This window comes from Aricia agestis, chromosome Z (assembly GCF_905147365.1).
Source record: "Aricia agestis chromosome Z, ilAriAges1.1, whole genome shotgun sequence".
Taxonomy (NCBI): domain Eukaryota; kingdom Metazoa; phylum Arthropoda; class Insecta; order Lepidoptera; family Lycaenidae; genus Aricia; species Aricia agestis.
The window spans coordinates 21,466,681-21,488,929 of NC_056428.1; the positions used below are offsets into that span (position 1 = coordinate 21,466,681).

At 36.0% G+C, this 22,249-nt stretch overlaps 1 protein-coding gene and 1 non-coding gene across 2 annotated transcripts in view; one reads left to right on the forward strand and one right to left on the reverse strand.

Moving 5' to 3' along the window:
• Positions 1-562: 562 nt before the first annotated feature.
• The window catches only part of LOC121739096 (protein disulfide-isomerase A5), a 37,552-nt gene continuing 15,865 nt past the window's right edge, over positions 563-22,249 (forward strand). Inside the window, exons 1-12 of the mRNA XM_042131419.1 lie at positions 563-665; positions 776-1,017; positions 1,538-1,742; positions 3,799-3,927; positions 6,162-6,262; positions 8,513-8,658; positions 10,182-10,312; positions 10,681-10,842; positions 14,409-14,550; positions 16,330-16,532; positions 19,226-19,397; positions 21,021-21,327. Coding sequence (XP_041987353.1) covers positions 642-665; positions 776-1,017; positions 1,538-1,742; positions 3,799-3,927; positions 6,162-6,262; positions 8,513-8,658; positions 10,182-10,312; positions 10,681-10,842; positions 14,409-14,550; positions 16,330-16,532; positions 19,226-19,397; positions 21,021-21,277 — 1,914 coding nt within the window. The 5' untranslated portion in view covers positions 563-641 and the 3' untranslated portion in view covers positions 21,278-21,327. The remainder of the gene's footprint in view (positions 666-775; positions 1,018-1,537; positions 1,743-3,798; positions 3,928-6,161; positions 6,263-8,512; positions 8,659-10,181; positions 10,313-10,680; positions 10,843-14,408; positions 14,551-16,329; positions 16,533-19,225; positions 19,398-21,020; positions 21,328-22,249) is intronic.
• On the reverse strand, positions 12,135-12,218 carry Trnal-cag. The gene has a single exon. It is a non-coding gene; the product is annotated as a tRNA-Leu (tRNA).

Below are 22,249 nucleotides of genomic sequence, written 5' to 3' on the forward strand. Positions count from 1 at the left end.
ACCAGATAGATTTTACCTGAGTAATAAATAAGTAACTTTATAATGTGTTAAGTGTAAATTATTTACCCCTATAAGGACCTCATGCCATAACATATCCGACGATTGAAAAATCATTCCAAAAGAAAATGTGTATCTACTTTTCAATCGTCACCTTTTTTTGCCAATTAAAATTTATGATACCTAATTTGAAATACAAATCTATCAAAGTTGCATATTATTTATTTCTTATAGAAACTCAGGTAAAATAACTCGAACGGACTATACTATCGATAGCAAAATACTATACTATCGATAGTAAAATATACATCACTAGCACACGCACACATTGACAGATCAAAAATGGTCACGCATTTTCGAGTTGTCAGGTGGTCTTTACGACAGTATATATTATGTCTATGATTATATACTCGTGCTCGTACGAGGCTGTGGTCTGTAAGCAAGAGAAATAAAAAAAATATAAATGTCAAACTTGCCGATTTCAGTTTTTATAAATTTGTAGAAATCTCGCTTGCCGATATCTGGAAATAAACGTCTTCCATTGTTTAAAATATCATTATAAACTCGAATATATTAGTGCTAAGTCTGCGCAGAGTTCTTTTAAGTTTTTGTATAGGCGTACTTTACGAGTAGGCGATAAAAACATGTGGCGCCAAGAGTTTTGGAAAGTATGAATTTGATACCATTTTTGGATACGTGTACCTTCCCACGGCTTCCATGAGTATGATTTTATGAGTTATGACCTATTTACGATTATAACTGACTTATTTGCTTTCAGATACTCCTGCTTTTCGTATTAAGTATAGAATTGTCCGTACAAGTGAAGAAGCAGAAAACCTCTGTTATCTCCGATATCGATGACGTTAAGGAGTTCAAAAAGCTTCTACGGACTAAAACTAACGTTTTGGTGCTTTTTGTTAATAATTTAAAGTCTTCTCAGTCGACTGCAGATGTTTTTCGAGAGGCGGCGGATAATGTTAGAGGTCACGCTACCCTCGTTATCATAGATTGTAATGGAAGGTGTGTAATTGTATTTTTCATATTAAAAATAAACCCAATTATAGCGTTTTTATCTAGTCTTAGCAAGTATCATTCCACCTAAAAGCTTTAACTGATTGAGGAAAATTTTCAATGAGGGTAGTCAATGATGAACATTCAAACAAAAGGCTTATAAAAAGTGCAAAACAGCCAAAAAATAAAATACGTATGGGACTCGGGGACTACTGTAAAGCTATAACATAGCATTTTTTATCAACTTGTGCAGTTATAATTCACATACAACTAGTCGCATGCACATTAACACCGTACTGAAGACGAAGAATGCCAACGCCGGACCGTTCGGAATGGGGGTGTTAGGTTTATTTTTGTCACGGAATTTCTTTTTTTGGTCGCCACAGTCAAAGCCCACAATAAAAGCTATGCAATAGCTTAAAATAATCATACTGCTATACACAGATATGTTAATTATTATATAAACTGACAGAACACTTTTTCTACACTCATAACTATTATCATAGTACTCAAAGAAACATTTTTATAGTGATGCGAAGAAACTATGCAAAAAGTTCAAAGTCTCCGACAAGCCTTTCTACATCAAACATTACAAAGATGGAGAGTATCACAAGGACTACGACCGGGGATTGACAGTCAGTGCCATGACTAACTTCCTCCGAGATCCCACTGGTGATCTTCCATGGGACGAAGATCCAAGTGCTGCTGATATATTCCACTTAGCCGATGGACCGGTGAGTAAATTTATTCTTATGATTGCCTGCAAATTTGCTTAGGTGATACAAAAGGTTCCTTCCTACTGGTTCTTCTTATAATTTCATTTTCCTTTATGCTTATATTATGTGAGTAATGTCTGAGATATTCTTCTGAGATATAAAAAGAATGTAATTTTTTTTTTCTATATTATTAGATATTATTAGATTCTATACTATTAGATATTGCTTTTAAGTAAGTAATGAAAAAGTTAAAAAAAAATGCAGCTGCAACTATTTAGAATATACAAAAATATAAAATTGTGTATAATACTTATTATGTACCTTAGGTAATAAGATTTTAACTGTTTTAATAATATTTAATAAAGCTGTGCTAAATAAATGATTAAAACATCATAAAGGTGGCATTCATAATCAATTTTAAATAATGTTTATAATGAATGTTAAAATGCTGTAAAATTTCTTACAATGAACTGTAACAAATCAATATAAAACCTACATGAAAATAGCGATTCCATTTTATCGAAGCATAACTTTGTTCATCTGTCTGTCTGTTGCTCTGTTGATTTGTTTATCTGTCAAAACATAATAATTAAGGTGACATAATATCTACAGAGACTCATAATAATATCAGAGTAGACAGAATTATAAAGTATGCCGACTTAAAACTGATGTTGAAGTTTTTAAATTTGACGTATTATGACGAAAATCGTCACTAGGGTTGTTAACTTGTTACCTACGAATTTAAAACTACTAGAGATCGCCCTTTTTTTTCAACTCTTAGCTCTGGGACTCCGCTGATCTCAGACTGGCCGTGTAAGCATTGTCTAATAGTATCTAAGATTATAAAAAAAAAGCTATAATCCATTTTCAATTTGTCACCTTGTTGTCAACAGACTTCAACCATAAATAATCGTATGTATTGGTTTTAAAATCTGTCATTTTTCCTAGTGTGTGTGTTGTAGTGTATGTAATGTTTTATTTGTTAAAAGATTTATGATAAAAGCATAATTTCAAAATAATATTAGCTCGATGCACTCCTTCACTATATAAACTATAACTGTGCAAAATTTAATTCACCTATGTTTTCCCATTTTTCGTCAAAAGGGATACAACGTTTTTGACTCACGTATTAATATATAGATGACATATTCGCTGGACATGTTCCTCTTTGGTCATATTGTTGTTTGTGTTTTGGCACATGCAATTAAAATTGTCAGAATCCAATTTTGAAATCTTTATTTTAAATATTGAAAATAAATTATATCAGCCAACGCGAGGCATATTCCGTTCATAATCCTAGTGAAACCCGACGAATTTGACAGATATTGAAACCTCTCCGTTTCTTTGCAGTCGAACTACTGGTAGTTATGTCTATTGTGATAATATCTAGTAATGACTTGATAACATCTAGTAAAAATCAAACTACTGATTTGACATAAATTACTTGACAAAAAAAATACTTTTTTGTTAACAAAACCACAGAATATATATTAGTAGTACCAAACAAAACAGCAAATTTCGATTTTACGAAGGCAAGCGAAATTCATATAATGCTGTTGATTTAAAACCTTGATCGTGGGAATCGCAGACACAATAGATATTCAATTGTTATGCGGCACCTGGGTGCCACTTGGGTGTTGATAGGTTAAAATTCTGCTCTGTGCGAATATTATTGTTTTACATCTAATATTTAAACTCTCGTGTTACATTGTTTGTGCGCGAACTCCTCCAAAATGGCTAAACCAATTTTAGTGAAATTTTGTATGTAAAGTTGGAAATTGATTCCTAGGCAGTTGACGGACCTACGTCATGTGGTCAGCTTATGTCAATTCAATGTTAGCTGTGATTGCTCGGATGGGTTTGACTTAATGCGACCAAACTATGTAGGTCCCCCATCTGCCTAGGAATCAACTTCTCTGATAGTACATTTGTAGGCCTGGAAATAGGGTTTTATCTACTTTTTATATTAATATTAGAAATAATTTACATCTATGGCAAAACAACTTTTGCCGGGTCAGCTACTAATTTATGATGTAAAAGCTTTTGTAGTTTATTACTTAGTTTTGTTTTGTAGGCTTTGACAAAGTTTTTGAAGAAGGGAGCAGCAACAAACAAGAAGGCATTGATTATGTTCTATGCCCCATGGTGTGGATACTGCAAATCTATGAAGCCTGACTATGTAGCGGCTGCAGCAGATTTGAAGGTAATTTTATGTTTTTATAGAAGTTGCAGACTTACATTGAAAAGTTTACAACTTATTCAATATTTTAAACATTTTTTATCTATGGAAAGAAAAGAGAACAAATATACCTCTAAAATATGCACTGATACCCTAAACTTGTTTACCAAAAAAAGATATTTACCACCAAAAAAAGAAAGTCTAAAATTGCAATACTACCAGCTATTTTAGTCACGGCTATACTTTTTCTTTGCAATACTACCAGCTATTTTAGTCACGGCTATAATTCAAATTGTAATTGAACGCCAAATATAGTAAATGATCACGAAATATAGTAAATGATCACCAAGAATAGTATATGATCACCAAATAAATGATCACCAAATATAGTAAATGATCACTAAATATAGTAAATGATCACCAAATATTGTATATGATCACCAAATATAGTAAATGATCATCAAAGCGAGCAAATCAATGCGATATTTCTGTCCAAATAAATCACTACGATTGACAAAAAATATAGGCATACTCCATATTATATTATATTCAGCAGTTTGGACCTGAAGAGTTAACAGACGGACACCTACCCCTACCCTACTTAGTCCCGTTATCATTATTATATTATTATTATTTATTTACGATTATAGTCAAATAACGATATATAATTCTTTTGTTTCTCATTAAAATGTAGTTCAAATTTGGTTTTCATTATTTACTAGCTGTTGCCCGCGACTTCGTCCGCGTGGACTTCAGTTTATAGCGCGCGATGTCAACAAAATTGGTGTCAAAAGCTTTTATAAAAAAAAAAACCCTGGTACCCCTTAAATCTAAACAGCTGTGCAGTGTGCACATAATATTTCAAATTTTTTAAATAAAACTTTATATTTTATGCCAAATTTTTAAGCTTATTTAGCCCCCCAATCACACAATTTTACCCATAAACTATTTATCATTGATAGGTTTAAGGTTACGTCACTGCGTAGATAAAGTACTGAGTTATTAAAATATAACGTAAAATAGAAATAAAAATCGAAAAAACTCGAAAGCCAAATACATGATAATACCACCTCTTATAGAAAGACTTTTGGCCAAGCGTTAGCGCGATGTAGGAGACGCACGGCGCCATCTATTATGATTTTTTTAGAACTAACTTAATTTGAACAAATTTACGCATTTTCACCCCCTTACAACGCTTTTTTCCAGTAAAAAAGTAGCCTATGTCCTTTCTCAGGCTTTAGACTATCTGTATACAAAATTTCATTACAATCGGTTCGGTAGTTTTGGCGTGAAAGCGAGACAGACAGACAGACAGAGATACTTTCGAATTTATAATATTATATAGTATAAATTACTTTTCGGTTAGCAATATTTTTTTGGTTTATTTTTCTTTAATATGATAGCAAAATAAAAATACTTTGGTTATAATTTTAGATTAAAATGCTAGTATGATGTAGGTGATCATTTACTAATTTTGGTGATTGTTTACTACTTTTGGTTTAACAATGATTTATTTGGATTCATTTTGCATAAATAGGATAGCAAGATGTAAAATCTTTGGTGAACATTTTACATTAAAATGCTAGTATAATTTTGGTGATCATTTACTATTTTTGGTTTTACATTGATTTATTTGGAGTCACTTTACATAAATAGCATAGCGAGGTGTTAAATCTTTGGTTATCATTTTACATTAAAATGGTGGTCTGTATTTTGGTGATCGTTTACTATTATTGTTTGTGAAATGTTACTATTTCTGGTGATCAGTTAAGAGGGTGACTAACCCCAAAAATCAAACATTGCCCTTCTCTCTTCACACTCACGCCCGTATTTCAGATGCCAGGTGAAAGAGAACGACGCGGATTCACCGCCAAATTAGTTTTTTCTCAATAACTCGATAAATATACAACATTTAAAAAATCCGCTAGGTCGTTCTCTCAATGAAAGAATTTTATACAATGTGTTAAAATATTAACTTAGTTCAATGCACGGTTATGGCAATAAATGAAAAATTCGTGAAAATTATTAGATGCATTAATTAGATGCATTTTTGTGATTGTGATCAACTCGCACTTGGCCGGTTTTTTTTGTTTGAAAGTTGATAATATTATGTTCTTACCGTAGGTTCTTACTAATAGTTTTCGCTGCTGCAGAATTTGACAAGTTGATTTTTTTTTCAGGTTTCTTAATTTTTAATGTACTTACTTAAGTATCTTATATTAAATGGATAGGTTATTTAATACAATAATTTTAAACAGGGTGAGGCACAGTTGGCAGCGATCGACGTTGCCAAATCTGGCAACTCGTTCATAAGGAAAGTGTATAATATCACTGGCTTCCCGACTCTGCTATACTTTGAGTAAGTATCATCTAATATTGTGTTCTTATTAAAAATGTAGGTTTCCTGTGGATAGGTGGAGGAAAGGTTTGAGTAAACAAAAGTTATAAAAGTCTGTTTTCCAATTAGGTGTTTTTTCCGCTAAAGTTGTTTCCTGATTGATGTTTGTTCTGCAAATATTTTAAAGTACCAATTAGTAAATTACCACCACACTTATTCCGCAAAAATGTACCGTTCTCGTGACATAAACGAATTTTGGCGCAACGGAGTTGCGGACGTCAACTAGTAAATAACCTAAGTCCATGTATATGACGCAGTCATCTGGCTTAAGTTGCGATTCGATTAAATGACTAGCGCATTCATTTGAATGACACCATTCAATTGAACGACTCGGTCGACGTTTATTGAACAATCATAGTTAAAAATTTGTAACATATTGTTGATATTTTTTCGATTTTAAAAATTTACTTTAAAGTGCTTTATGTGTTTTTATGCCGCCATCGGCTACATAAAAAGAGTTAGAACATCCCATCGACTTCAGGTACGAGGGCTGCTATTTATGTATCCGGAACTGGCCACTTACAAGAACAATATTTAAAAAGTAATTACAACATTTGAAAATAGAACTCTTTGGTTGAAGAATACATTTTGTTTCATGTGACTGTCAATTATTTTTCCATTGTGGCGTCATTTTGAAAATTGCGTGTCTTCATTTGCCATGGATTTAACGCGTGAACATTTTCGTGCAATGATTTACTACGATTTTCGGCGTGGGCTAAATCAACAACAGTGCTTTATTCAACTCACCGCAACTTTTGGAGATGAAGCACCATCAAAAACCACTGTTTATCACTGGTACAGTGAGTTTAATCGTGGGCGGTCTATGCTCACGGATGAAAATAAAGAAGGTCGCCCAAAAACAACTGTTGTCCCACAAAATATAGATGCTGTGCGGGAACTAATAATGCGTGATCGTCATGTTACATATCGCGAGATAGAGGCGTCCTTAGGCATAAGTATGACGAGCATACATAAGATATTACACGAACATTTGGCTGTAAAAAAAATATGTTCGCGTTGGATTCCGCACAACTTGACAATCGATTAAAAACGGGCTCGTGTCGATTGGTGCAAAAAAATGATAAAAAAATACAACCGTGGTACGTCAAAAGCCGTTTATAATATCTACACAGGTGATGAATCTTGGATCTATGCATATGACCCCGAAACTAAACAACAGTCAACGGTGTGGGTGTTCCAAGATGAGCCGAAACCAACAAAAGTTACTCGTGCAAAAAGTACTTTGAAGCAAATGGTCGCCTGTTTTTTTGGAATTAATGGACATGTGGCTACAGTGCCATTAGAGAATCGTAAAACGGTTAATTCTGAATGGTATACGACCATTTGTTTACCAGAAGTCTTTGAAGAAATAAGAAAGGACAACCGACAACGCAGAATCATATTACATCACGACAATGCTAGCTGTCACACCTCAGCTGAAACAACTCAGTTTTTGGAGGGTCAAAAGATCGAATTGACTGGTCATCCGCCGTACAGCCCTGATTTGGCACCTAACGATTTCTTTTTATTTCCATACGCGAAGAACAAATTACGTGGTCAACGTTTTTCGAGCCGCGAAGAGGCTGTTGATGCGTTCAAAATGCACGTTTTGGAGATACCTCAATCAGAATGGAAAAAGTGCTATGAAAATTGGTTCCAGCGTATGCAAAAGTGTGTCGATCATCGCGGCGAATATTTTGAAAAGCAATAAAACCATATTAAATGATATATGTTTGTTTCTTTTTTTAATTCCGGATACATAAATAGCAGCCCTCGTACTTGTGACTAACTTGTACTGATATGACTTTTATTCAAGACGTTAAAGATCACAGTCAATGTCTTGACGAGTTGTCCTTTAGATATTCAATTTTATGGTGTCATTTAATGAATGCGAGTCTAGACATTCAATAGCTATGTCCACACTGTGCCCTTTCATCTTCAATTTTCGTCATCAACTTTCATATTGGTGCATTCAATAATTGAATGCGTCAAGGAACGCAACGCCAATATTGTCATTTTTGAAGTTTTGTTTACGGTCAGAGGGCATGCGTCGCGGGCATGCCTCACGTTCGCTGTTGACTGCGCTATAAGGCATGCCTTTGACGAACAGAAAAAGGCACAGCGTGGACAAAGCTAATCGAATCGCAGATTGAACCAGATGACTGCGACATTTACATTTTTCTTTACAAAAATGTATGTTTTTGTCAACAGGAAGGGCCAAATGCGCTTTCCCTATAACGGTGAAAACAAAAGGGACGCCATTGTCAAGTTCATGCGAGACCCCACGCAGCAGCCGGAGACGAAACCCAAGGAGGATGAGAGCTGGTCACCGGACTCTGATGTGGTGCATTTGACAGGTGAATTTTATATGTGTTGTTGCGCTCAAAGATTTAAAACGCTCAATGAGCGGAAAAATAGCTCGCAAGTAGCAACGCGTTGTGGTCACAGTTAAATAGCCACGACGCGAAATTCGCGTTGCTATTAATATAATATTTTTTCTTTTACTAAATCACTGCATCGTATTTATCATTATTATTTATAAAATATCCATAGTTCCATACTAGGTATCTGTACTAATATTATTACCGTCTGCCTGTCTGGCGCAACGGAGTTGCGGGCAGTAGGTAACAGTATTATTTATGAAGTAACAAATTACTGAACATAACAATATATTGTTATTAATTTGTCAATAATACTTATAATTATTCACTTTTAGGGATTTTAATTTTAAGCTATTGAATTTGCATTCCGTAATGAAGAAACCTAACCCTATTCCGACCGGCATTAAGAGGAGTCCACACCGCCGTTTTTCCATACAAACGTTGTCCCCTGTTTCCTCCCTAGATAATGCCGGTAGAGTTATATTTTTTTTCCTGAATATCGAACTTTTCCATAATTTAGTTAATAAAAAAGATATGAACGTTCAAAAACCCAAAAAAAAATGGCCAGATTTTCTTCTGTGTTCAACCACCCAGAAAACAATACTGGCTAGAAAAAAAAAAAACAAAAACATAGGAACACAGCTCAATCCTTGCTTTAATTCTTAATGAAAAAAAGTACTTAAATCGGTTAAGTTTTGGAGAAGGAATCAGCGGACAACGAATCGATGATTTTCTGTTCTTTTATTAGAACTTTTGTCGTGTTGACTCTATCGCGCTCTGCGGCGGGAGACTTGAGATTGGTGAGACAGCAATACATTTTAAAATACCTATTTTCGATTTGTCTAGCCCTTGGTGTATCCTCTTAACTTTTCAAATTTGACGTGACCGTGATACAACGCGTTGTGAGCTATTTTTCCGCTCACTGAGCGTTTTCGGTCATTGAGCGTAACATATACACTGTAACCAAGATAATTAAGATTTATTTGTGTCTGTATCTTCTGTATAAAGCTGAAGAGTTTGTTAGTTTGTTTCAACGTACGAATGTAACGAACGGGTCGATTTTTAAGTTATTTGGCATATAGAGTAGATCTCAGGGAAGGACATGGGCTACTTTTTTCGGTTCCCTTCGAATTCGTTATTTACGCTTACAAATCTGTGCTAAACGCCTTGTGTAGTGTGTACTAATAAACAAGACTGGCAACATAGTTTGCGACGCCCCCTGATGGATGACGCGAGGACGGATTTTGTTGAGAGAAAGAATTTTTTGATACCTACTAAAACTTTTTTTATATATAAAAAAAATATTATAACAAAAATTTGAGTGGGTATCGAAACTCGTAAATCCTTATAAACAATCCTCGAGGAGTGGGTGGCGCCCACGCCTTGCACCACCTCTGTATGCTAAGCCTTATCCTTGGAAACCTTTCATTCATTCAGTTTCATTCATTTAGTTTAATTTCCAATATTGTCAGTTCCCGCTACAAACTTTTTTTTTTCAGTGGACACATTTGATAATGTGTTGTCTAAAGCTGAACACGCTCTGGTTGTGTTTTATGCACCGTGGTGCGGCCACTGCAAACGTATCAAGCCGGAGTTTGAGAAGGCTGCCACTAAAATTAAGAATGAGAAGGTAAGTTTTTTTTTCATATTTTCAGTTAAATATCTTGTAGAATGTGAGTTAATTTAAAAGTAACAAATCCTTACTAATAGTAGGCTAAAGCGTCTGGTATTCTTCTTCACGCTTAAAATATACATTTTCCTATAATATCCTTTCTTGGGTCTTAAAGTTCCATCATACGAACTTTCATCATTTAAATCAGTTTAGTGGTTTAAGCGAGAAGATGTAACAGAAAATCAGACACTTTTGCATAATATCAGTACGGATCTCGTTATTTTTTACTAGTTATTTGCATGAAAATAGTTAAAAACTGACATACATAATATATTTACTTTTTATTCTCACATTGTTATCTTCTGTTAATTTAATTTTTTCACCAGATTAACGGCATACTCGCCGCAGTCGACGCTACTAAGGAGCCAGATCTGGCGGCGCGGTTTGGGGTGAAAGGATACCCCACACTGAAATACTTCAGTAACGGCGAGTATAAGTACGACGCTGGACACGCCAGACAGGAGGAGCAGATTGTTAATTTTATTAAGGTAAGATACGACAGGGAGCGTTTATTTTGTCCATCACAATGTGCAAATGAAATTAGCGAACAAACGGCTTAATATGAGGATATCGCGGTGCGGTTCGGGGTGAAAGAATACCCCACACTCAAATACTTCAGAAACGGCGTGGATAAAGCCGGATATTATCGGTCGATAATAACTCTAATGATATTGCGATATCTGTTTTCAGTAAGTACATTTTGTATTAGGAAGGTCATGTAGTTACACACTGCTGCGATAATAACGCCGCAATGGAAGTATATCGCAATAACGCAGTGTTGCCAGATGTACGATTTATTTTTTAATTTAATGGGAAAATAATATATTGTGGGTATATTATATTTATTTCGTTTTTAGTAATATTATTATCATTTTTATTGTTATATAATCATATTATTTAATTATAATAATTTGAGAAAATAAAGTTTTATTATTATTGTTCAAATCCCACGTTTCCATTTTCCATTCAAATTAAAAAAAAATCCATGTTGACCCATCTTTTAAGATGGGTCATTTTGAGAGTTGCAGAAGCAAAATAATGACGTCATTGATAATTTTGTGGAACGTACCCCAAATGATTATTATATTTATATTATTTTTGGGGAGTTTTCTTTGAAATTTAGTGGGTTTTAAAAAATGCTTTAGTAAGAAATTTTTTGAAGAGTTGGCAACACTGGTTGCGGGGCGGTGCTCTCTCGTAAGAAATATCGGACGATACAATCGCAGCTGTGTGCAAGTAATCGCGGCGCATAATATCGCAATATCGCTAGCAATATTATCGACCGATAATACCGCGCCATCAATGACATATATTTTTCCATAGTATACTCTGGAAAAATATATGTTATTTTTATTCGAATGCACTTGATGGTTTGCACTTTTCCTCAAACCTAATAAGCTTTGAGGATGCAGTGTACGGAAGAAATATTCGTAATAAGTTTTTTCAAACTTTGTAATTTGCAGACGAATAGTTAGTAGGTTAGACATTTTAATCTCATGTTTTTGTTACTTTGCCATTGAACATAAATCATTGGTGATTTAAAAATACGAATTTTAAATTACTTATAATTGGTTCTGCAAAATATATGACGTGGGTAAAATATGACGCATAAATAAAGTTCGATTATATTACATTTAATATACGCTCATTTTGGTTAACGTTCAATTGCGGTTTTTCTTTGAACAATACATTATTGTATTGTTCAAAGTAAAACCGCAATTCAAAGTTACCCAATCGGTTTTCCAAAAAAAAATTATATAGTGGGAGCCTTAAAAAGTTCTGTCAGAAGTGGGATTCGAACCCACGCCCACAGAAGTGGACTGCGACCTGAACGCAGCGCCTTAGACCGCTCGGCCATCCTGACTATAGCTTCCATCTTTAAAATAACGATACGCCCTTTAGCCCGGCCGCAAATTGTCCGAAATTTCTGATACGAAACATTTGAACGTCGGCCGGACCGCCACACCAGTGACATCGCACACTATCCGAATTTTCCTTCCGGCGAGTTCGAGCTCACTCGGCTCAGTACAAAATGTAAGAAAGAGCGCGATCCGTCAGAAACATTTGAACTGACATCCGATCGGCGTCATCTGAGTCATCTGACACATAATGTCAGACGCCCGCCGGAACGCAATTAAAAATTTCTGCCATCCGATAGACGGCATCTGACAACTCAACCGGACCGGACGTCAGATACAAAATATATGAGCAGAGTGCGTTCCGGCAGGCATCTGACATTATGTGTCAGATGACGTCGATCAGATGAGTACTCTGGTGCTTCGTCCCAAGGTGTTTAGGCCCAGTGGGCCCAATGACCAGATATGAATTTTTAACATTTTATCATCTGGCGATTGGTCCCACTTTTATGATTCATTATTTTCTGGCAAGAAATTGTGAAGTAGGCACAAAAACACACACAAAAATAATCAGTTATAACCATAATATTCTTTTGTAAATTTAAAAAATATCTAACATAATATTATAAGGTCACGTATTGGATATACGAGTTTTCATTTTACTAATTATTGCAACACCGCATTAACAGGAAATATTTAGTATTCAAAATAATAATAATTAATTACATAAATAATAACTTATTTAATATTTATTTAAGTCAGATATATTTATTGTTAGAAGAGACTATGCCGATTAAGCCCAGCCGCACATTGTCCGAAATTTCTGATCCGAAACATATCTAACACTAAAAAATATCTAACACCTTAAAACTTATATTATTATTATTATTAATACCTAAACATACTGCGTTGAATCAAGTTTTTAAAAAATACCTGCTCTAATAGGTACTGCGTGAAATTTTAATGGTTGTTTTCCCACAGTAAAATGATTCTATCTTAGTTGTACGATAGACTTGGGAAGTTTTTTTTTGTATTCAAATCATAAATAAAATTCGGCCGGGCTATAGCCGCTCACGCCTATCGGCATAAAGTTGCCATAGCACCTACGTGATACAAAATATTTTTCATTTTCAAATTAGACTAGGACGAGTCGGCGCATGAGTACCGAAAACTATTCCACCTCAATTTTTTTATGCGATCCTCTTCAAATTTCCCTCCTGATAATATAAATGCATGTTGCCAGGACGCAACCCGGTGCCATATTGTTTAAACAAACATTGTTTAAACAATTGCAAGGAATTGTTATTTTTCAACCGAACAATTTTTTTTATATTCTTTATTAAAATACCATTAAAAAAGGTCCTGTGACTTTTTACGATAAAGTTAATATTTTTAAAGATATGAATTTTTAAAGATTCGAAAAACCTCAAATTTGGGTACTTTCGACCGATGAAAAATATATTAAAAAAAATAAGTCTGTCAAAGAAGTGTAGACGCTAACGGCCGTTCCCAATATTTGATCTATCTCTGGTTTTGCCCTACTAGAGATAGGAATACCTCACAATTGACATAAAATATATGTCTCTAATGTCTAATGTGAGCTATTCCTATCTATAGTAGGGCAAAACCAGAGATAGATCAAATATTGGGAACGGCCGCCATGGTAGAGCGCCACGTGAAGGCAGCCTTACGCCTCGTGTTTCCACTGATAACGTACCACTCCAAAACATTTTAGTTTGATTTAATAAAGTTTTTATACTTTTTAAGGCATTTAAAATTATGTTCGGCGTCTGCTCTCTTTCGACAAGCTATATAATTTTCCATCGAAATAGAATACAGAATAGATATACACTCAAACATTTGACATCTCAAATATGGCTCCTGTTTCTATCGATACGTGGTGGGTAGGGCAGAGAAAATTGTTTGATCGACCCGAGTTTGACTACCAACTGAAACTACGAAAGTTTCTGTCCGTGTGCGATCAGATTTTTTACTATTTGACTGTTCAATTTATGGTTTTATTAAAACCATGTCTTAGCGGGCCCCTAGACAACCAATATTATTGTGCAAAATCACGTATTGTCCAATATTAGGGTTTAGTGATATTGCACAATAAAATGTATCATCTAGGGACCCACTTAGCTTTCTATTTTTGTGGCTTGTCTCACGGTTCGACTATAGCTCATTCTTCCCCACAGACTCCGTCGGAACCTCCGCCCCCGCCGCCGCCGGAGAAGCCCTGGGCGGAGGAGGAGTCCCCCGTGCGACACCTCGACTCCGCCACCTTCAAACCTACCCTGAGGAAGATCAAACATGCCATCGTCATGTTCTACGCTCCATGTGAGTATACAGCGTGCTTTACTTGGTGAAAATATACAGGGTGTAACAAAACTAAGTGGTATTTTAAGGTGTGTACGGACATCCTGTATAGAGTTCGCTGTGAAAGTAGCAGCGCTGAAAGTGTAACTTTATTTAAACGTTTGGGAAAATTCATGACGCTGGGCGCTTGCCCATATAAATGTAAAAAAAATACTGTTTCAGCGCTGCTACTCACCGTGAACTCTATACATGGGACCCATAGACACCCTAAAGTATTATCACTAAGTATTATCACTTAGTTTTGTTACACACTGTAGTTACATGGTACATTGACTCAGATTCAATGATTAAGTACCTAACTTCAGTTTAATGACCAGTAAAAAAATTGTATTGTAATCTGTCAAAAACTCTATTTTGAGACAGAAATGTCTTCCACTGCGGCCGTGTTTATGTTTGATTGAATGGCTTTTTTACCCGACTGCCAGGAGGGTTATTAACCAGTCGACTGCGACATTAATACCTTTTGAGAGTACGGGGTTAACATAAATTAGTTTTAAACTACAACACAGAGTGTATGGTTTTAAACGTCCTAAACGTAGTTACAGTTTATGCAACGATATTGCTACTTAAGCGGGAATACCCTAGAGAGGATCAATGTTATTGTGCAATATCACGTATTGTGCAATATTAGGGTTGATATTGAACGCCTTTCAAATAGAGTGTTCAATAATATTGTTCAATGATATTGCACAATAAAATTGATCGTCCACTAACCCTGCTTAAATCTATTGTCAGTAATCCGTTGTTTATAGTCCGAGCAAAACTTTAAGATTGCTAGATTAAACTGAATCTACCAATAACGATTTGTTTGACCACTGATCTAGCGTGTCTCCGTTCTCGTCCTACCAAAGTTTAAAAATCGAACACTACGCCTTCTATTTTTACCGAGCATTCATAAACTCATGATCTATGCAATGTTCTCTTTTAAGTAAGAACGATACCTTTTTTAAAATCACGTCGTCAGTCCGTCTGTCTGTCACCAGGCTGTATTTCCAAAGCCGCCCTAGCTAGACAGTTGAAGTTTAACAATTTATGTACATATAATATTTCGGTTGCCGCTTTAACAAGAAATACTAAACAAAAAATAAAATAAATCTAATGTCGGCACTACATATAGGCGAACGCGTTGGCATTAAATATCCGCGATTTTTTGCCCATGCTAGCCAGCTTAGATTTGATATGGCCGATATCAAATCTAAGCTGGCCCCTAGAAGATCAATTGTATTGTGCAATATGAAATATCACGCTCTAATTTTATTGAACAGTTTATTTGACAATTAGATTGAAGGCGCGCGATGTAAAAGTCAACCCTAGACGTCAATAATATTACGCAATAATATTGCTCGTCTGGAGGCCCGCTAAGTTAGAGCCAGTCCACACGGCGCGTTGCGTCGTCGCATCGCAGTCTTAAAGTCAACACCCCCTCCCGCTTCGTCTCGGGGGCTCCTGTCCGTCATGTGTGCGTTGCGCGCTGCTGTCACGACGCAGCGCGGTGTGTAGACACCTTGGTTATTTGAATGTAAAACAACGCAACGGCAGCGCTGCGTCGACGCAACGCTGACGCAACGCGCCGTGTGGACTGGCTCTTAGATAGTATGGAACGTTTCATGCGCGAGTCCTACCCGTCCACTTTGCCGATATTTTACTTTTGTTTACCACCAGTAGTAACGACTTTCTGAATACATTTGATTCAAATTTATTCAGAAATAAAATATTTTCATTTTATTTTATTTTACGCAGGGTGTGGTCATTGCAAATCCACAAAGCCGGAATTCGTGAAAGCGGCCGAGAGTTTCGCGGACGAGCTTATGGTGGCGTTCGGTGCGGTTGACTGCACGCAGCATCAGGACGTGTGCGCTAACTACGGGGTGAAAGGATACCCCACCATCAAATACTTCAGCTACTACGACAAAGTTGTGCAGGATTACAATGGAGGACGGAAGGTTAGTCTTAATAAGCACAGGTATAAAATGTAAATTTGGGGTGATTGAATACCCCATGATAAAATACTTCAGCTGTTACTACAAAGTGGTGCAGGTTTACAGTAGCGAACGGAAGGTTAGTCTTAATATTCACATAAGACAACACAATCAGTCAATCACTTAATACCTGAGGAAAGTTATTATGAAAGAAAAAAAAATACGCGGATAGTTTGAAAAATTATATACCAAATTATATACCTTACCGCGTATTTTGTGTCATGTGTGTGGGACTATTGACGAATTTTACATTCTTACTAGATGTCCCGCGCGGCGTCGCCCGCGTAAATTAGGATTTTTACGGAAACCGTACATTTTCCCATAAAAAATAGCTTATGCCCCTACTCCCTTCACGTGGTCTACTCTATATCTGTGCCAAATATTGCCATAAAAATTGCTCTAGTAGTTCGTGAGATAAACCCTTTGTAATATTTCCCCCGTTTTCCCCACATTTTCCTGAGTTTCTTCGGTCGAATTAGTCTTAGCGTGAATTATTACGCTAAGATAGAGATATAGCTTATAGCCTTACTCGATAAATGAGCTATCTAACACTTAAATAAGTTTTTAAATCGGACTACATTCCTGAGATTAGCGCGTTCAAGCAAACATACTCTTCAGGTTTATAATCGTCCCAATATTATTATAAACTTGAAGAGTATGTTAATATATGTATAATATGGTAGTGATGATGATGATGAATGTAATTTGCATAGTAGCATATGTTTTCCGTTCTTAATACAACGCCAAAACTCCCAAACTTGTATCTATAAAGAATCAGGAGTTCTCTTAGCACCCTCCGAACCACGGTATACCAGGTATACCTCGGTGCAAAATCTTACTTGTTGGTAGCATATGCTTAGAATACTTCTCATGAAACCGAAGTTACCACATGTTTCCCTATAAATATTGAGGAGTTCCCTCATTACTTATGGATCCTTCATCAGATCACCACTTTTGTGAATATGATACTAAATTGAGATGATACCCTATATACCAAAAGAAAAATTTTGAAAATCGGTTAACAAATGGCGGAGTAATCGTTGACCATAAAAAAACGAACTTAACACCTCCCCCATTTTGAAAGTCGGTTAAAATTGTAGCCTATGTGTGATTCTGATGTATAAGCTATATTATTGTAAAGTTTCATTAAAATCCGTTCAGTAGTTTTTGCGTGAAAGAGTAACAAACATCCATACATCCACACATCCATACATCCAAACAAACTTTCGCCTTTATAATATTTCTCCTTATAAATAAGAAATTAATTGAAAAAACATTTTCCAGTAGACCAAACTGTAAATCTAAACCATTCTCGAATCTCCACGAACACACACAAAAAATTTCATCAAAATTGGTCCAGTCGTTTAGGAGGAGTTCAGTCACATACACACGCACACAAGAAATATATATATTAAGATGTATCAGTACTATCAGTCAAGTTGATTCATAGGCAGATGGCAGACCTGTGTAATTTGGTCGCGGTATGTTACAAGTCACAACTAAGGGCCATACCTCACCGGGATGCCACGGCGACGTGGCCAGTGACGTTACCATGGCAACATCTGGCATCTCTACGTCGCCTCAAAGCGGTGTTTATAACTTGAAAATTTTTCAATTATCTGAGGATAACACTAAAATCAGTAACTGATTGAGTCAAGGAGCATATAAAGACGTGCAAATAACTGGAAAAGTCGCCGCATGCGAAGCGGTTGACTTTGGCTACGCTGGCGACGGATACGTAGACACGCCAGACGTTCCCATGGTAACGTCATTTGCCACGCGCCGTGGCATCCCGGTGAGCTATGGCCCCACTGACCTCCACTATCCTCCAGTCGCCATATTGGCGCTGATAGCAGTAGTGGGAGTACTTGGAACTAATACTAGTTTCTACAACCAATAGCGATTAACCGGCCATTTGCAAGTTACGTCAGATTTAGTTCTCTTTCCCCGCATTGGGGGCGCTGATTCCGCTTCAAATAGGCACAAAAAGCAGGTAGGTATCATAAGTGCAGCGTACTAGTATAGATAATGAAGATCAGTGTATGGCCCTATACTTTGTGTGTTTTAAGATGATATGGGTGACAGTTTTCATGTTCCTTGCTACGGGTATTTTTACAAGAAAACAAAATAAATCTAAATGTAATAAATTATATTCCATCTACAAAAACAAATGTCTCGAATAAAAATTTCGTATAACCATAAATGAATAAAAATGAAAAGTTGCTAAATGCTAACTTATTAATATAAAATTATAAATATTAACTGAACCACTGAAATGTCAGTACGAAATCGATAATTTCGATTGCAATTCCTTTACGAAGTGATTCGATACTTCTAAATTATCGATTAATTTTTGTTAGGTAACTTCCCTACTATTGTCAATTATAATGTGTCACGCATTTCATCATAAAACGCACAAACTATAATTACCAAAATTACGTAACCCGACCAAGTGACATAGTCCCGTCATCATCATATGAAACTTCTCTGATATACAATAGGAATGTAAAATTCGTATAGTCCCACTCCCACACACATGACACAAAATATGCGATAAATTCATTCAATTTTTCTTTTATAATAAATTGCCTCAGGTATTCAGGCACACCTTTATTGGTTCCTCAATTGTTTGCTTAGTTTGCTATTTTTTATAACAGGAGGCTGATTTCGTGTCCTACATCAACTCACTGATGGGTAAAGCGACTGTCGCACACGACAAGAAGCGCAAAGAGACTGGCTTCAACGACCACGTGATGTTGGCTGATGATGATGACTTCGACAAGATCATCGCGTCTCCAAAACCCACGTTCGTCATGTTCTACGCTACATGTAAGTATCCCTATTTATACTCACTATCTGTTGCCCGCGGCTTCGCTCCCGTTAAGAAGTTATTTTTAATTAGGTATCAAGTTCTCAGCCCGATCGGTTTAAAATTGACAAAGTTTCATGCAAACTTTCATCCCCTATTTTATCCCCTTGGGGGTAGAATTGATCAAAATCCTTTCTTAGCGGATGCCTACGTCATAACATCTACCTGCATGACAAATTTCCGCCCGATCCGTCCAGTGGTTTGGGTTGTTTGTTGATGTCTATCAGTCACTATAATGTTTATCAGTCAGTCAGTCACCTTTGAGTTATATTATATTATATTTAGATACAATTGAAACTATTATAGTATCAATTGTATCTAAATATAATATTACTTTCTACTGTATTTACCACTTTTGATAATAATTTTCAAAAGTGGTAAATACAGTAGATAGTAATCATGTCTAGAAAGTGTCTGCCTGTAAAAGCTGAGGGACAGAAAGGAACATAGGATACATGTTATTCCGGAAATATGCAGGGTCGGTTTAGCACTACCAGCGCCCTGGGCGAGATTTCTTCGCCGCCCAGGGTGTTGATAGTGTTGAAAAAATTTGGCGCCATTTTCTATTGCCTTCAACGTCCTTTTTTATCCGGCGCCCTGAGCGGTCGCCTAGCGTCGCCCTCCCTAACGCCGCTACTGGAAATTAAACGAATTTCTGCGCAATGGAGTTTCGGGCATCGACTAGTGCTCAACAAAAAATACTTTTACGTTTAACGCCTATTTAAGTACAGTACATCCATACTAACATTATAAATGCGAAAGTCTGTCTGTCCGTCTGTCTGTTACCTCTTCACGACCAAACCGTTGAACCGATTTTCCCGGGCATGGATATACTTTGAGTCCCGGGCAAGGACATAGGATACTTTTTGTCTCAGAAAAACGTACGGTTCCCGCGCGATAAACGAGTTTTGGCGTAACGGAGTTGCGGGCCTCATCTAGTTGCTACTGAAGGTGTACAAAGTAAATGAAATTCTCCCACCTCCTACTCCCCGTTTACGAGAATCAATTTCCAGCTATCTGAGTGGGCACTCTCAAGTAGTTTTCCATTAACTTGTCAAATGTCCAGCCTCAGACATATTTGGGTTTCTGTATATTTCCTAGGTTCTTATCCTGTTATGTTTTAAAAGGAAGTCACTTAGGCCCGGTACACATTATCACAATAAAATTAACAAAGGCCCGGTACACATTGGGCGTTTTGAAGCGCGCGCTTTGCTAACGCGCGTTCCAACGCGCGCTTGCGTGTGTACGCTTCAATAGAATCCGGGGTTCTCGAAAAGCGCGTACTTATATTATAAACCTATGTTTAAAGTCTTTAAACCGTTGAACCGATTTAGATGAAATTTGGTAAGGGGAAAGTTTTACTTTCGGGACAATACATGTGCTAGTTTTCATCCTGGAAAACTAGCACATTATAAGGAAAATAAATTCAAGGAAAAGTAATTGCGGCTCAATTCTTGAGAAAATTCATCGAGGACAATAAATATATTTTAGATCAATTCCCGACATTTAATTTTTTCTTTTAAAAATATTTGTTATGTTCCTTTTTTAATTTTGAAACTTTATTTTTCTTTGTTCTTTTTTAGGGTGCGGACACTGTGCAAAGGTTAAGCCGACTTTTAACGACTTAGCCACGAAATTAGCCGGCAAATCCGTGAGGGCTTTAGCCGTCGATGCCTCGGAGAGTGAAAAAATAGCCGACAGGGAGTCAATTAAAGGTCTACCTACCTTCAAAATGTATGCTTCAGGTAAACTCCTAGCCGATTACGACGGAGAAAGAACTCTTGAAGGAATGTTCACTTTTTGTGAGAAAGTACACACACAGATAAAGGATGAATTGTGATAGGGATGTCATGTCGGTCTGTCCGCCATTTTGATTTTGCGTTTATTTGTGTTAGTGGGTCGATAGTACAATTGTGCATGAAATTTTAAGGCAAAGCAATCGGTAACGCACTCGCTACTGTCTTGACGTAGCATGGCGATGGTAGTTGCTTTCATGACCTATTTTCAAATGCCTTAATTTTGTAAGAAAATATTAAAATAAGCGCTTTTTTTCGTTTTAATAATTTGTACTGATGACTCTCTAAAAACATAGATGAACTATATTAAAATTATGTTTAAAATATTAATATAATATAGTTAATATAATATAAACTAGACAATAGTCTAGTTCATTGAAAATTGAGAGATGTTTTGTGTTAAATGTATGAACGTGGCCTTAGAGTTGTAACGAACAAATTATAATATTTACAAAATTTGGTCACTCACGAAGTACTTAAGGAATTACTCTTTTGATTTCATTGTCCTCCTCTAACATTCTTCATTCTTTGAAAAATTACTTAATTACTTTAATATTTTAAGTATTAATGCATTCCAGATCTGAATTCCTATGTATAATAAAGTGGGTTGCCTAAAGTTTCAATCAGAATCATCTGTTTACTTGTAGATATTTTTTCTTTCTTTTACCGAAACACTTCAAATCTTTTTCACAAAAATGTCTTTTCTTTGTATATTTTAGCTACATAAGTTGGTCATTTTTCTTAAATGGAACATTCGGATCTGCCTTTAACCCAGTGTTTATTTTTCATTAATTTTATAATTTGTTAAGCAAAGTTTACTTGACTATAGGCGGTAAAATGTGGCATTTGACAAACCTTGAGAATTTGTGGAAAGATTAAAGTGGACCGGACCCATTTTGATAATAATTATACGTTGTTTCGTCTAATCAAAGGATAAATTTTATTATTAAAATCAAAATGGCTTTTATTGGACGTTATATCATAAGAAAATTTACTCCATATTACTTAATACTTAT